Consider the following 14645-nt stretch of genomic DNA (forward strand, 5'->3'; position numbering starts at 1 on the left):
TTAGAGAGCGCTGACAGGGGAAACATGGTGGTGGGGGGAAGTGCACCCTCCCCCGCCCTTAAAGTTACCCCCCCATACTGTCGGTTCCGTGCGCATCCCTACTGGAGGCAGCAGCAATGCAGGGATTCCCAGCCTTGGGTCCCTAGATGTGGTTGGATTACAACTCCCATCACCCTGAGGCAGGGATGATGGGAGTTGTAGCCCTGCTACTTCTGGGGACCCAAGGTGGAGAAGCCCTGCATCCACCCTTCTGCTGCCTGCCAGACCTGGCTTAAGAGGCCAGCACTGTTGCTCTTGGCCAGCGTCACAGGTGCTCTGATGGTCACGTGTTTTCCGCTCTCCCTCTCTCTTTCAGGGGAGGAGCAGACCGGGCCCAAGCCACACAAGCGGGACCAGGAAGATGAGAGAGAAATCGTGGACTTTGTCCCCAAGCTGGACCATGCGTAAGAGATGCTGCGGATGGTGGTGAAAGGTGGTGGGAGATGTGTGTTTGTTCTGCAGAGCAGCCCCTGGAGATGGGGCCCGGCCAAGGGACCTGAGGCAGGAAACCCCATGGGCACCCCTCTCCTGTCCCCCCACCCCCGGAAAATGAACATGGGCCACGATCCACCAGGGAGTTCTTCTTCTGTACAATCTTGCAGACAGGATCTTGCAGACAAAATGCGCATCATGTCCTTCCTGGCTTCTCAGTGCCCCTGTTTCTTCTCTGTACCACACATTCTTTCTTTCTTTTTCTTTTTTTGCATTTTAAATTTTTATTAGATTTTACAATAACTTTTACATCCAATTACATTCATTTCCTAACACTACACATAAATAAATGTTGACTTCCCTCTCACCTATCTGCACGGTTCACAATAACTATACATATAGACCACTGCTATAATAATTCAAAATATCAAACTGCATTCTATAGTGCTAGATTTTTACCCATCCTAACCTGCTGCTCTTACTATATTTCAAACCCTACTGAAAAGTACATATTGGGAAAATAATTCTTTAAATAAAGCAAAAAAGGTTCCCAATCTTCTTTAAAGCATTCGAAAGTATTATTTCTTATAAATGTTGTAAGCTTTGCCATCTCAGCATATTCCAAAATTTTTATCAACCTGTCTTCTTTCGAGGGCATTTTAGCGTCTTTCCACTTTTGCACATAAACTATCCTGGCCGCTGTGGTTGCATACATAAAAAATGTTAAATTTCTTCTTAGACACTCTTCTTGTATTATTCCCAGCAGGAAGGACTCTGGCCTTTTGAAAAATGTCATTTTGAGAATTTTCTTCAGTTCATTATATATCATATCCCAAAAGGCCTTTGTATGACCACCACATATGTAGAAAATTTCCTTCACGTTCTCCACATTTCCAACATATTTATACATCAACGCTAATTTTTTCAGTGTCAAATACCACATATACATCATCTTATAATAATTTTCTTTTAAGGTATAACATGCAGTAAATCTTATATCTGTTTTCCATAATTTTTCCCAAGCAGCCATATCTATATTGTGACCTACATCTTGAGCCCATTTTATCATTGTCCACTTCATCTCTTGTCTCCTCCAAAAGCAACAACTTGTACATCTTAGAGACTAATCTTTCACACATCTCCTTCTCAAATCTCGAAATTTGATCTACAAACCCAACCTTAAGATCCTTTTTATAAATTTCATTTAGCTGATGATACTGAAACCAATTACTAACCATACTTTGTACTTCACTCAAATTTTTTAATTTACAGCGCTTCTCTTGAAAACATAACAGATCCCTATAAGTACCCCATTTAGATTGCATGTGTATCTCTTTACGTGCCAAAGCTTCGATCGGGGATACCCATAATGAAGTTTTACACTCCAACCATTCTTTATATTTTACCCATACTCCCATCAGACTCTTTCTTACATAATGGTTAAGAAAGTCCTTATGTACTTTGACTTTATCATACCACAAATATGAATGCCAGCCAAACCTTCTGTCAAATCCTTCCAGGTCAAGTATTCTAGGATTTCTTAATGTTACCCATTCCTTCAACCATGTCAAACAAACAGCATCAAAATACAACCTTAGATCTGGCAGGGTAAGACCACCTCTTTCTTTTGCATCTGTTAAATCCTTAAATTTAATTCTTGGTCTTTTCCCTTGCCAAACAAATTTAGTTATATCCTTTTGCCATTGCTTGAAACAAGTCAATGTATTAATTATAGGAATAGTCTGGAAAAATAAATAACATCTTAGGTAAGACATTCATCTTCACAGTCGGAATTCTTCCTATTAAAGATAAATTCATTCTACTCCATCTTTGAAAATCAGTTCTCATTGTATTCCATATTTAAATACAGTGATTTGAAAACAATAAAGAGTTTTTGTTTGTCAACCAGATGCCCAAATATTTAGTTTTCTTCTCCACTTTCAATTCACTTATCTCATAAAATTTATCATTTAGTTTCTGATCCATATTTTTTTGTCAACACCTTAGTTTTGTTCTTATTAGTATAAAACCTGGCCAGTTGGCCAAATTGTTCTATTTTTTGCAAAAGCCTTCCAACCTTTAACTCTGTACCACACATTCTTGTGTTTAATGAGTAGCCCAGCAGCCTTACTGCTAAAAAGAACCCCTTTGCTATGGTGGACTTTGAGCTGGGGCAGAGAAAAAACCAGTCACAGGATCCACAGGCTATGGCAGGAGTTCTCAAACTTGGGTCCCCAGATGTTGTCAGACTTCAGTTCCCATAACCCCCAAACACAATGGCCACAGCCTCAAAGGCCATTCTGGCTGGGGATTATGGGAGTTGAAGTCCAACCACATCTGGGGACCCAAGTTTGGGAATCCCTGGGCTACAGGATTTGCGAGGAATGCAAGGAAACCGATGCTTACTGTCTCCCTCTTTTCCTGTGTTTTGCTCCTCAGCAGGGAGGAGTTGCCAGGCATCCCCCGCATCCCATGCGTCGCACCCGAGACGGTGCTGCTGAGACCTGAAGAGCCAGAGCAGGTTTGTGTCTGGGTCAGACTTGTGGGTGGGGTGTGGGCTGCTGACAGTTCTCCATGTAGGGGTGCAGGAACATATGCTAGAGGTGTGCAGAACTGTTTCTATTGGATCCTGGTTCGGATAGAACTGGCCCAATTCGACCGCTTTGGACTTGAACCGGACCCCCAAAACAGGGTTCCAGTCTGAGTTCAGTTTGGAGCTAGTTCGAGGGGGCATGCATGTAAAGGGGAATCTGGTGAGGAACTTGAACTGAACCTCTGGAATCGGTTCATGCACACCCCTAACATATGCTGCTGCTGTGCCTAGCAAAAGTTTTCCAAGGATCTTGGAATACTTTCCCCATTGATTGGTCTACCATGGAACCGCTGTGAGTTGCAGAAGACTCTGGGAAATATTCGAGGGTACACAGAGCGCCCTCAGATGAGCTGGTCACAAGGCAGCTGGGCTTCACTCTCAGCCTTAGAATGCGATGCACCCAGCAGGCTCTTGTGGCCATGGACCACAAGAGATCACTGTAGTGGGGCACACTGTCTTTGAGGAAGGGTTGTCCACTGTTACTGGTATGGTGTGGTGGCTAGAAGGTTGGACCTTCCGGACACTAGAAGGTGTAGCTCAGGAGGAGGAGTCCCGGGTTCAAATCTTCATTCAGCCATGAAGCTGACTGAGGACCATCCAGTCTCTGACCTTAACTTACCTCTCAGGGTTGTTGTGAAGATAAAAATGAGGGGTGGGGTGGGATGTACCAGGCGGTGCTTGAATTATGGGGGGCAAGGTAGAGGGCCTCTTAATGAAGCCCTCAGCTTCACCCCCTGATTCCCTCCACTGTTATCACAGCATCCCCACCCTGCCCCCATAAACTTCCAAAACCAGTGAAGGTGGGTGTCGCAAAAATGTAGAGAGTCCAGACCCACTCTGGCCCCTGCTGTATTTAGACCATCGAGTCTGAGCTCCTTGGATCTGGGGGGATAAAAAATAATGTTATCGTCATCACGTTGGCCCCACTGAGGAATCCCTGATGAATTTCTGAGGGATCAGAGGTTTCCCCCAGATTGCAGTTTGAAAACAGCTGGAAGGTGGGGAGACCAGAAGGGGGCTGAGGCTGCAGAGACCTAATCGTTTGGGCTCTGGGGCTCCCAGATTTTAATTCCTCTGAGCTTATGAAAACTGCCTTTACCTCCCAGCTGGGTAATGATGCCACCATGAATGGTGATGGTGTCGTTGGGTAATGGTGTCATTGAGCCAATTCCCATGCAGCTCTGGCTCAAACATGGCTTCTCTCACGTCCCTCAAGAAGGCCAGATTGCATGTATCCATGGCAACAGTCACCAGTCTCCATTCACTCATGGTGCGGGTGGCGAGAGACAGACTTGGGGACACACGTTCTAAGCAGGCTTCTGCCCGACCCCTTTCAGGAACTGTCCTCTCGGGTGACAGGCTAAGTCAGGGGAGCTCAGAAAACCTATGATGAGGAAGGGAAGGCTGTGTGGGGACTGGACGGTGGGTGGGCTTCTGCCTGGGCTGATGACCCTCAAAGGCCTGTGTTTAACAAGAGCTCTGGTTCTGTCCTGCTTCAGCCTTCCAAGGAGTTTGACGAGGAGTCCCTCATCCCCAGTAGCCCTGCAACGGAGACCTCCGACAACATCAGCCCCGTGGCCAGCCCTGTACACACAGGGTGAGTTCCCGCCCTTCCCACAGCTGCCACCACTTCAATACAGCACAGGCTGAGATGCCATGGGGAATGCCCCTCACACACAGAGCGGGTCACTGCTACGGGGCGGGGGGCTGGCTACCCATCAGTATAGTTACGAGGAGTGGATGGTTACCCCTCGGTTGGGCCTGGTGATAACCCAAGCAGCCCTCTTGCCAGAATTGATACACACAACTCAGGATCTGAATAAAACCCATATTTTATTCGATACGTTTTGAGGCTTCAGTGATTAGACCACATTGGGGGTATCCCCACATGGCATTTAAACACATAAGATGAAACACATGTCTAGGCGCCCTCGCTGTGCTTGTGTGTTTGGGTTACTTGGTTACATTTTAATGGTTGTTAAACTAGATCAAGCGTGCGTGTGTACATTTGCTATTTGTACTTTAAAAAGAAGGGGAAGAGATATGGAAAGGGCAAGAGAGAGACTGACAGAACAAGCACTATCTGATAGGTCTTAGATACACAGAGAGAAAGGGGTCAATACAGGGAACCAGAAGAGGGACGGAGAACACTGGAGGGCAGACCCGAACAAGTTTGGGGTCCCAGAATAGAGTGGGGTTGGTCTGGGGCTTGGAGGAAAGAGAAGGAGACAGGCAGGAATAACGTTGGGTGCAGGTCAGACTAGAGGACCACATGAGGACTCAGATCATCTGGCCACTCGTCCCCAAACATGTCTGGGGAGTGGAAGAAATAGGACACCATCTGGACTTCCAGCGGGCTGGCGAGATGTGCTTAGTGTGGGACCCAACTAGCTTCGGGTCGCATGTTCAAGAAGGTCCAGAGGAAAGGAGTAGAAGGCTGACGAAGACAAAGCCAAGAGAGTGTGGGCACAAGCATGGCTTAGGTTGAGGAAGATGGAGGGAAACACAAAACTACGATAGATAACAGAAAAATAAAGTCATGCCCCCCACCGCCTGCAGTGGTTGAGAAGGGAGTGGGAGGGTCCTCATGGTACCCAAAGAAATGTGGGTACTTGATCTCAATTGGTCCTGCTGGACTCCCACAGGGGAGAGTGGAAGTAACACAGATAGAAACCCCAAGCAGAGTAGGAAAGATCAGGGAGATGTGGCTTCCTTGTGAATTGACTAGGTTGTAACTCGGCTTTCTGGCTGTGGCTGAACTTGTGGCATGTGGCCATGTTAACAAAGCGAGAGCAGTAATTTCTGGGGCCAGGTGTCTGAGAGAAGGGCATTCCCTGGGCCATCAGGTGAGTGCCATGAGTGGCACGGAGACCCGTGTTTACTATTATAGGGGTCTAGTGTCATGAAGCCTCCCGCCTTTTACGATCTTCTGGAGAGGTCCGGTTATGGTTGCCACTGGCTCATCTGGTGGCGACTCTGGACCGGGCTTTCTCTATGGCTGCCCCAAGGCTTTGAAATATATTCCCTGCTGAAATAAGAGCATCTCCTTCTCTGTTTGTTTTCAGGAAAACCCTCAAGACTTTCCTGTTCTCGCAAGCTTTTCATTAGAATCTTAATATTTTTAATAATTTGGTTTATATTGTTTTTATCATGTTTTATGTATTTTAACCTGTGATTTTTAATGTTGGGATTTGTACACTGCCTAGAGATTGACATATCAGGTGGTATAAAAATATGATAAATAAATAAATAAACAGTACTCCGGCGTAGCAATTAGCATGCTTGGCTGAAATCTACCAAGTTTTAAAGAGCTGGTCTTGTGGTAGCAAGCATGACTTGTCCCCATAGCTAAGCAGGGTCTGCCCTGGCTGCATATGAATGGGAGACTTGATGTGTGAGCACTGCAAGATATTCCCCTCAGGGGATGAAGTCGCTCTGGGAAGAGCAGAAGGTTTCAAGTTCCCTCCCTGGCTTCTCCAAGAGATGGCTGAGAGAGATTCCTGCCTGCAGCCTTGGAGAAGCTGCTGCCAGTCTGTGAAGACAATACTGAGCTAGATAGACCAAGGGTCTGACTCAGTATATGGCAGTTTCCTATGTTCATATGAGGCTGGTCTTTGGGGCTGACCGTTTGGTCGAGAAGCCCCTCCAGGAGTTTCTCTCTTTATTTTGAGAAGGAATTGGCCACTCTCCCCACAGGGATTGAGGATGTACCTCAATCCCACTAATCTGGTGAAGAATAGAACTCAGAGCAACCTCATAGGAAGCTACTAATGGTCTAGCTCAATATTGTCTACACAGACTGGCAGTGGCGTCTCCAAGGTTGCATGCAGGAGTCTCTCTCAGCCCTATCTTGAGTTGCCAGGGAGGGAACTTGGTACCTTCTGGATGCAAGCCTGCAGATGCTCACATGCTCTCCCACTGAACTATGGCTCCTCCCCTCTTGGGAGGAAAGAGCATAGTCACCTGTCCTGGGTGAAGCGCTGGTAAGCTAAGTCTCAAAAGGGATGGATGCTAGTGTGTGTGCTGAAAAACCAGATGGGCAGCAGTCTCAAAGGGGAACCCCAAGACTGTGGACTTAAGTGAGGCTAAGGAGGCATATTTTATAGGGTGGAAGGAAAAATCTTCCAAGGGCATTGGACAAAACCACTGGTTACTGATGACCTGAGAGCACCTCCCATGTAGGACAAAAGAAAAATCTGGGAAACAAACAGAGAAAATGGAAAGCCAAAAGGTGTTAGAAAATCTGCTTATCTGGAGGTCCAAAACTGGTTTCAGGATAAAGGAACAAAAGAAATGGATTGGTGCTGATAGGCAAGACCGATCTCAGGGAGGAATCCTTAGGTGGATCCAGAGGAGGAATTGCTGTCTGAATGGAAAATGTGAAGCAATGCAGGAGTGCAATGGAGAACTGGGTCTCAAGGGGCTAAATGTGGCCATACAGGGGTGTCTGTTTTGGATGTTGGGGCGTCTTTTGCAGACCCCCAATTCAATAGGAAGTCACTGCCATGCTTTCCTCTGTATTCTCTAGGCTTTTGTCTTTTCTTTTGTTTTAGCGCAAACACTGCTTTTCTCCCAGACCATACACTTGAACACCAGTCCTTCCCTGCCAGTCACCTCATGTCCAGAGGGCGGGGAGTCCAGATAGTAAAAAAATGAACTTCTGTTATATCTCTCCTGGGTGAAGCTGAGCTTATGGGAGTACGTCCCTGACTTCAATCATGATTGGGGAGTGAGATGATTTGATATTGCATCGTTCTCCTGACTTCCTTGAGCTTTCTCCGGATCCAAAAACCTAACCCAATTAAAGCAAGGGCCAAAAGAGCTTCAAGTATCCATAGAAAAACTATGGGGTGAATAAGGAGAGAAGAAACTCTGGCAGGGGATTCCCACCATCCAGCATGGTACCCTCCCTATTGATTAGGGCTATGATGTGGGTGATCTCCATATTAGGGCAGCTTTGGCATCTAGCACTTGAAACGCTTCCACCTGTTTCTGGAGTCCAGGGCATGAGGAAAAGGCTTGCAAGAAGTCTAATCTGTTCCCTGGGGATACGGGGGTGATGGACTGGTTCAGGGTTTAGGTCCACAAGCTCCTGAGTCCACTCTGGGACTGAAAAAGAAAAATGGCACGTCTGGAGACATTGGACCTGACAAAAAAACATCGATTGAGGAAAGGGGAGAGAGGAAATGCCCTAGTTTCATTCAGAAGGATCCATTCACACTGCAAGTGCACACACACACATCCATACCCTAAGTGTACTCCACCAGAAGCTGTTTCCTGTTGAGGAAAGAAAGAATATAGAGAGAGTGGACAGACGAGGGTTAAAACATAGGTTTTGCTTTTCTAAACTTGAATTCTCACACAGATATTCCAAATTCTCCGGATAATCACACCCTTCCATATTAACTGTATGATGAGTCCCATTTGCTGCAATATGCAAATCTACATTGATTTTCTAAGGACATCACAAGATTTTGAGCCAATAGAAGTAAATATGTAAAACGTCAGCATTTGAAATCATCCCGATATACAAAGTCAATTCATTTTTCTCTGCATCATATCTCACATTGATCAGTTTCCACCGCTGCTGCAAAGACCATTCTCTAGCAATCCCGTGACAAGACAGCATACTTTGGATCTCGTAAGGGATAGGTCTGGCAAAAGGGTCTGGCGAACCAGACCCAGAATAATTGTCTATACAAGGCTCTGTGCTTGCATGCAAGTGTGGACGATGGAAGCATCCCGTTCAAATTACTGTAAGGCGGACAAAGTACCTAGAATGTGGGAAACGGCGGGGAAATGGCATGGTGCCAATAAAGGACTTTTCAATGGGAAACTGAGTTGCTCCACCCAGGAGGTGGCTTCTGCAAATTTGTTAGCCAATATTTATATATCGGCAGCATCTATGAATGCAGCAGCTCTCACTGGACTTATTTATTTATTTATCTATCAGATTTGTACACCACCCTAAACTTTCATCTCTGGGCAGTTAACAATAACATAAAAACAAGTTCAAAACATACACAAAAAATTAAAACAATTTAGATAATTTAAAATCAAACACAGCTTAAAATCTAAACATTTAAAAAGCTGGAAAAGCTTTGGTGTAGAGGTGGGTTTTCAAAAGCTTAAAAAAAAATTGTCAGAGATGGGGAGGATCGTGTTTCAGTAGGGAGCGCATTTTACAATCCCGAGGAAGCAACCAAACTTAACCAAACTCTAGTAGCTTCAATATTGTTTGGGCCCTGCTCCTTTCAAAGACATCCATTCTCTCCACCCACTTGTTCTCATCTTATGGAAAGATGCCATTTTTGAGATGTTTAATTGTTGGAAAGTAATCCCAACTTCCTTGAGTGGAGTGGATGCCTTTAGAAGAAGCTGTTCCTGTTTATTCCATTTCAACACACAAAGCACTGAGGTCAGCCGGATTTAGAATTAGTGGATCAGACTCCACTACTAACTGTTTATTATTGCCAAACTCAACTTGAAAAATCCCCTTTTTACTGTTATCCAAATGAAAGGTTGTGGCTCCAAAAGCTTGAAACGTTAGGCTGAAACTCAGAGAGCTTGAAGCTGGTGGGGTTGCAGGCTCTCTGGCTGAAGGACATGATTGATTGATTGATTGATTGATTGATTGTTGGATTTATATACCGCCTTTCATTAAAAACAATCTCAAGGCGGTTACAATCACAATCCAGTTGGGGGGCAGGGACCCTGTTGGGTCAAATTGGCTGTGTCCAATTTCCAAGCATGAACGCCAATCACTCCATACCAGGCACCTCATGTACAACCCCCGTTCCCTCACCTCAGGGGGGATGGGTGTCCAGATAGTCCAAAAAGGAACTTCTGTAACACCTACAGGCATTAGCAACATAAGAAGGAGAGAGGATGATCCCATGAAGCTGCTTTATTTTTATATTGTCCCAAACCTTTGATCAGTCTAGTATTGTCTGCTCTGGCAGCTCACTAAAGTCTGCAGAGAGGTCCTTTTGTCTGGGGATGGCAGGGATTGAGCCCTGCATAGATATCCGCTACTACTGTGGATTCTGCATAGATATCCACTACTAACACAGAAGCCCTGCAGCAGAGGGAGAGACCACTGCTTCCCAGACAGCCCCCAGGGTAAGAGACTGGTGTTGGCTGTCTGTTGCTGCTTCTGTTGGATGCCTGCCTGCAGGAGAGAGAGAGGGTGATACCATCTGCCAGCCCCCTGCCTGACCCGTGGGACTGTGGCCTCTGGCTGTGGCTTCTCTGCAGGATAAGGGCCCAGGAGTGACTCAGCAGTCCCTGCTTTCCATCTGACCAGGATGGTCATCTCTGGGCCTATAAAGGGATGCTGCTTGTGGCAGCGGGCACGCCACCAGCGGGGCCACCACCAAAGGGGTGGCACCAAAGGGGGTCACCCCTTTGGGGGAGCCACTTCGGGGGACAGTGAGGGCGAGGGCCAGGTTTCCTGACCCAAGAATTCACATGTGGGTGGGCATTTAATGTGGCTTCTGTTTTAATTAGTCCTGGGTGATTTTGTTTTAATTTTGTTTATAAATGTGTTTCTGGGCGAAATACAAGGTGTTGGTTATAATCTGTAAGGCCCTAAACGGCTTGGACCCTGGGTATTTAAGAGAATGTCTTCTTCGTCATGAACCCCACCACTCATTGAGATAATCAGGAGAGGTCAGTTGCCACTGGCTCGTCTGGTGGCCACTCAGGGATGGGCCTTCTCCGCTGCTGCCCCGAGGCTTTGGAATGCGCTCCCTACTGAAATAAAAGCCTCCCCATCTCTGGAAGCTTTTAAAAAGTCTTTAAAGATGCATCTGTTCACCCAGGCTTTTAATTAATATTGTTTTAATGCTCTTTAAAAATATTTTTGAATTTTTTTTAAATTGTTGTAATGTTTTAAACTTTGTTTTTTGTCTTAACTAATGTTTTACTTTCTCTGTTTTTATTTTGTTGTACACCACCCAGAGATGTAAGTTTTGGGTGGTATAAAAATATAATTGATTGATTGATTGATTGATAGATAAATAAATAATTTTTTAAAAAAATAAATAATTAAATACTGTGGCTTCTTTGTGCTTCATGCACACAGGGGTTGCATTAGCAACCAACCTCTTGTCCACTGGTTTGCCTATCCCTCAGTGTTCCCTGTAACAGGGATTCTCAGATGGTGTTGCCCAGAAGCAATGACCTTTGGGGGTTATGGAAACTGTAGTCCTGCTACAGGGAACACTGCTATCCCCCTGCTTTCTGACAGTCATTCTCCTTCCATCTTTCCTTCTCTTTCCAAAGATGATCAAGTTGTCACTGAGTAACTCTCTTGAGACCTGGGTCCAATGACCCACTTGTAGGTCATCATTCACTGGTTGAAGATCAGCGACCTGCACCAGGAGTGGGTGAACTTGAAGAACTACAACTCCCGTCATCCCCAGCCACTATTTATTGTGACTGGAGAAGATGGGAATCCTAGCTCAACAACATTTAGAGGACCATGTTTGCCCATCCCTGCCCTATACCAAGTGTGGGGGAAGTAGGGATGTGCATGAATCAAAATTTTCTATTCAATTCAAATTCAAATCAAATTCGAATCGAATTTCAAAAATGCATTTTGAATTGAATTTGAAAATTTGTTTCAAATTTGAATCTGTTTGATTCAATCGGGGGCCTGGATGGTCTGAAAAAGGTGCCAAATGGCTCTTGAACTGAATTTGAATCGAATTTCAAAAATTCAAATTCTTACGAATTTCCAATGGGTGACTTGATTCAAATTTGAATACACGATTCACCCAACTTCACATCGAATAGATTTGAATTTGAATCGATTTGCACATCTCTAGGGGGGGGAAGGGTGGTGCCCATAGCCAGGCTTCTCTGTTTCTGCGGTCGTGAGTTGAGCCTCTTGGGGGCCTCTTCTTGATCTTTGCCTTTGTCAACTAAAATGTAACCTTCTCTCCTTCAGATTCTTAGTAAGCTTCATGGTGGATGCCCGTGGGGGTTCCATGAGGGGCAGTCGGCACAACGGCCTGCGCGTCATCATCCCGCCCAGGACGTGTGCAGCACCCACCCGCATCACGTGCCGCTTGGTCAAGCCTCAGAAGCTGCCGGCACCACCCCCACTGGCAGAGGAAGAAGGACTGGCCAGCAGGATTATTGCACTAGGCCCTGCGGGGGCACAGTTCCTCAGGTGAAGGCTAGTCCCCTTGCTGGGTCCAGGGGTGTAATTCATGGGTGTCCTATGAGTCAGAACCCTGAATCTCATCAACCGCTTCCTTCTTGATTGGGCAGTGGGGGCTGTCACCCCTGCTGCTGCTCCAGCAGCAATGATTGCTTCTCGTCTCTGTCTCCTCCCCAAAAGCTGCAGTGTTGGGGACAAAAAAGACGCTTTAGACCCCAATACAGCACTTGTCTTCTCCAGTTTCCCTTTGTAATTATTCTTCTTGGGAGGGGGTATGGCTGAGTCTAATTATCAAAAGAGGGCCCAGATCTTCTGAGTACTTTGCAATGTCACTGACTGGGTCTTTCACTGGAGGCATTGCACCACCAGTGTTCCCTCTAACAGGGATTCTCAGATGTTGTTGACTACAGCTCCCAGAATCTTCAAGCAAAAGCGGTTGCAGTTGGGGATTCTGGGAGTTGTTGTCAACAACATCTGGTAACCCTTGTAAGAGGGAACACTGTGCACCATCCTGACAATGGTGCAGTTAGGGCATTTCTGCACAAATACAGCGACTGGTATCAGCATTCTGACTCAAAGGTTTGATCATTTGTAAACTGATCAAAGTTTTGAATGGTCAAAGGTTTGATCATTCATTCAGGGGCTGAGCGAGATGGGGAAATCAGTGATATCTGTTCCTGCTTCTGCTATACCAGGTAGATACCAACACAGTAATGGTAGCTCTAAGTGGCTGTAATCCCAGCATCTTCCCTGAGTGTACTCTGATACAAAACCAAACTGGCTTTACACACTGATTTAATCCAACCAAGGCTGTTTGTTAGCCTGGAAATCCTTCCCTGGGCTTGGGGCTGCTCTTAAACCAGGGCTGCACAACTTTGGCCCTCCAGCTGTTGTTGGACTACAACTCCCATCATCCCTGCCTCTTGGCCACTGTGGCCTCTTGGCCACTGTAGGAGTTGTAGTTCTACAACAGCTGGGAATGGGGGCTGGAAATCCTCCTCCAGGCTTTGTTCAGACTGCCATTAGACCATGGCTGCTCCAACTTTGGCCCTCCAGATGTTGTTGGACTGCAACATCATTATTGGCCACTGTGACTGGGGATGATGGGAATTGTAGTCCAACAACATCTGGAGGGCCAAAGTGGTGCAGTCTGATTTAGAGTGCGCTAATATGTCCACTGCTTGTGGGCCAGCAGATTTGGGATGTGCCACAGGCATGGCTCCTTTGGAGGAGCGATCCTCCCCTCCATCGAGCATTGGTAGCCCGTCACGAAACTCTAGCTCTCCTCCCGTGTGAGCTCCAAGGGCCCTGGGCTGGAAATTCCTCTATCTAAATGCTTGGTCAGTGTGTCTTCCCTGTCCTCCACTGTTTGGTGAGCACAGTGACTGCCCGCTTGGTGCCCTGACTCTCATATCTCCTGCAGCCCCGTAATTGTGGAGATCCCCCACTTTGCCTCCCACGGGCGTGGCGACCGAGAGCTGGTGGTCCTCCGCAGCGAGAATGGCTCTGTGTGGAAGGAGCACCGCAGCCGCTATGCAGAGACCTACTTGGACCAGGTCCTGAATGGCATGGATGAAGGTATGGGTGTCTACCAGGAGATGGAGACAGGCCAGGGGGAGCAGAGACTCACATGTTGTCCAGGGACATAGGAACACAGGAAGCTGCCTTGTCCTGAGTCCGACCACTGGTCCATCTAGCTCAGTGTTGTCTACACCAGAGGTGTAAAACTTCAGCTGTTCTTGGCCTGCAACGCCCATCATTCCTGGCTATTGGCCACTGTGATCTCTGGGAATTGTAAGCCAGCAACAAATGGAGGGGTGCAGTTTGACATCCCTGGTCTACACTGATTGTCAGCAGCCCTCCAGGGCTTCAGGCATGAATTTTTCTGAACCTTATCTGGAGATGCCAAGAATGGAACCCAGGACCTTCTGTGTGCTAGGCATATGCTCTGCAACTGAACTGTGGCCTCATCCCCCATAATGCTACGTAGGAGGCTGTCTTTTACCAAGCCAGAGCATTGGTCCATCTAGCTCAGTATTGCCAGCTCTGTTCTGCCTGGGAGGAGCTCTCCAGCGTTTCAGACGGGGTCGTTCCCAGCCCTGCTGGGAACCTTCTGCATGCAAAGCTCTGCCACTGTGGCTCCATGAGCCTCCCTAGGACTTGGGAGCTATGATAAGTAGAGAGGTATGAGCTTCCACTGCTTGTCCCGGAAGGGCTTGAGGATTCACGGGCATTCCGCTTGGACCCATACAAATTCTCCAGGCATTGCGGACAGCTCTCCATATGTCATAAATAAACGGGAGTGGGGCCAGAGCAGATGGCAGAAACTCCAGTCCCCAGTGGAGTTTCTTTTCCCACCATGGACTGGAATGAACCTGTAGATCCCAACATCTCAGGCAGAAAAATGATATT

General features: G+C 46.7%; 1 protein-coding gene across 7 annotated transcripts in view; it reads left to right on the forward strand.

The window, feature by feature from the left end:
- ANK1 (ankyrin 1) overlaps positions 1-14645 on the forward strand; it is a 223849-nt gene that overhangs the window by 165931 nt on the left and 43273 nt on the right. For 5 of the 7 annotated variants that reach the window (XM_053269374.1, XM_053269378.1, XM_053269376.1 and 2 more), the window contains 5 exons: positions 356-443; positions 2911-2992; positions 4564-4661; positions 12018-12242; positions 13657-13811. In XM_053269374.1, coding sequence (XP_053125349.1) covers positions 356-443; positions 2911-2992; positions 4564-4661; positions 12018-12242; positions 13657-13811 — 648 coding nt within the window. The remainder of the gene's footprint in view (positions 1-355; positions 444-2910; positions 2993-4563; positions 4662-12017; positions 12243-13656; positions 13812-14645) is intronic. The other 2 variants (XM_053269375.1, XM_053269377.1) reach the window with 1 other exon arrangement.

The sequence above is a fragment of the Hemicordylus capensis genome, chromosome 8 (assembly GCF_027244095.1).
Source record: "Hemicordylus capensis ecotype Gifberg chromosome 8, rHemCap1.1.pri, whole genome shotgun sequence".
NCBI classification, from domain to species: domain Eukaryota; kingdom Metazoa; phylum Chordata; class Lepidosauria; order Squamata; family Cordylidae; genus Hemicordylus; species Hemicordylus capensis.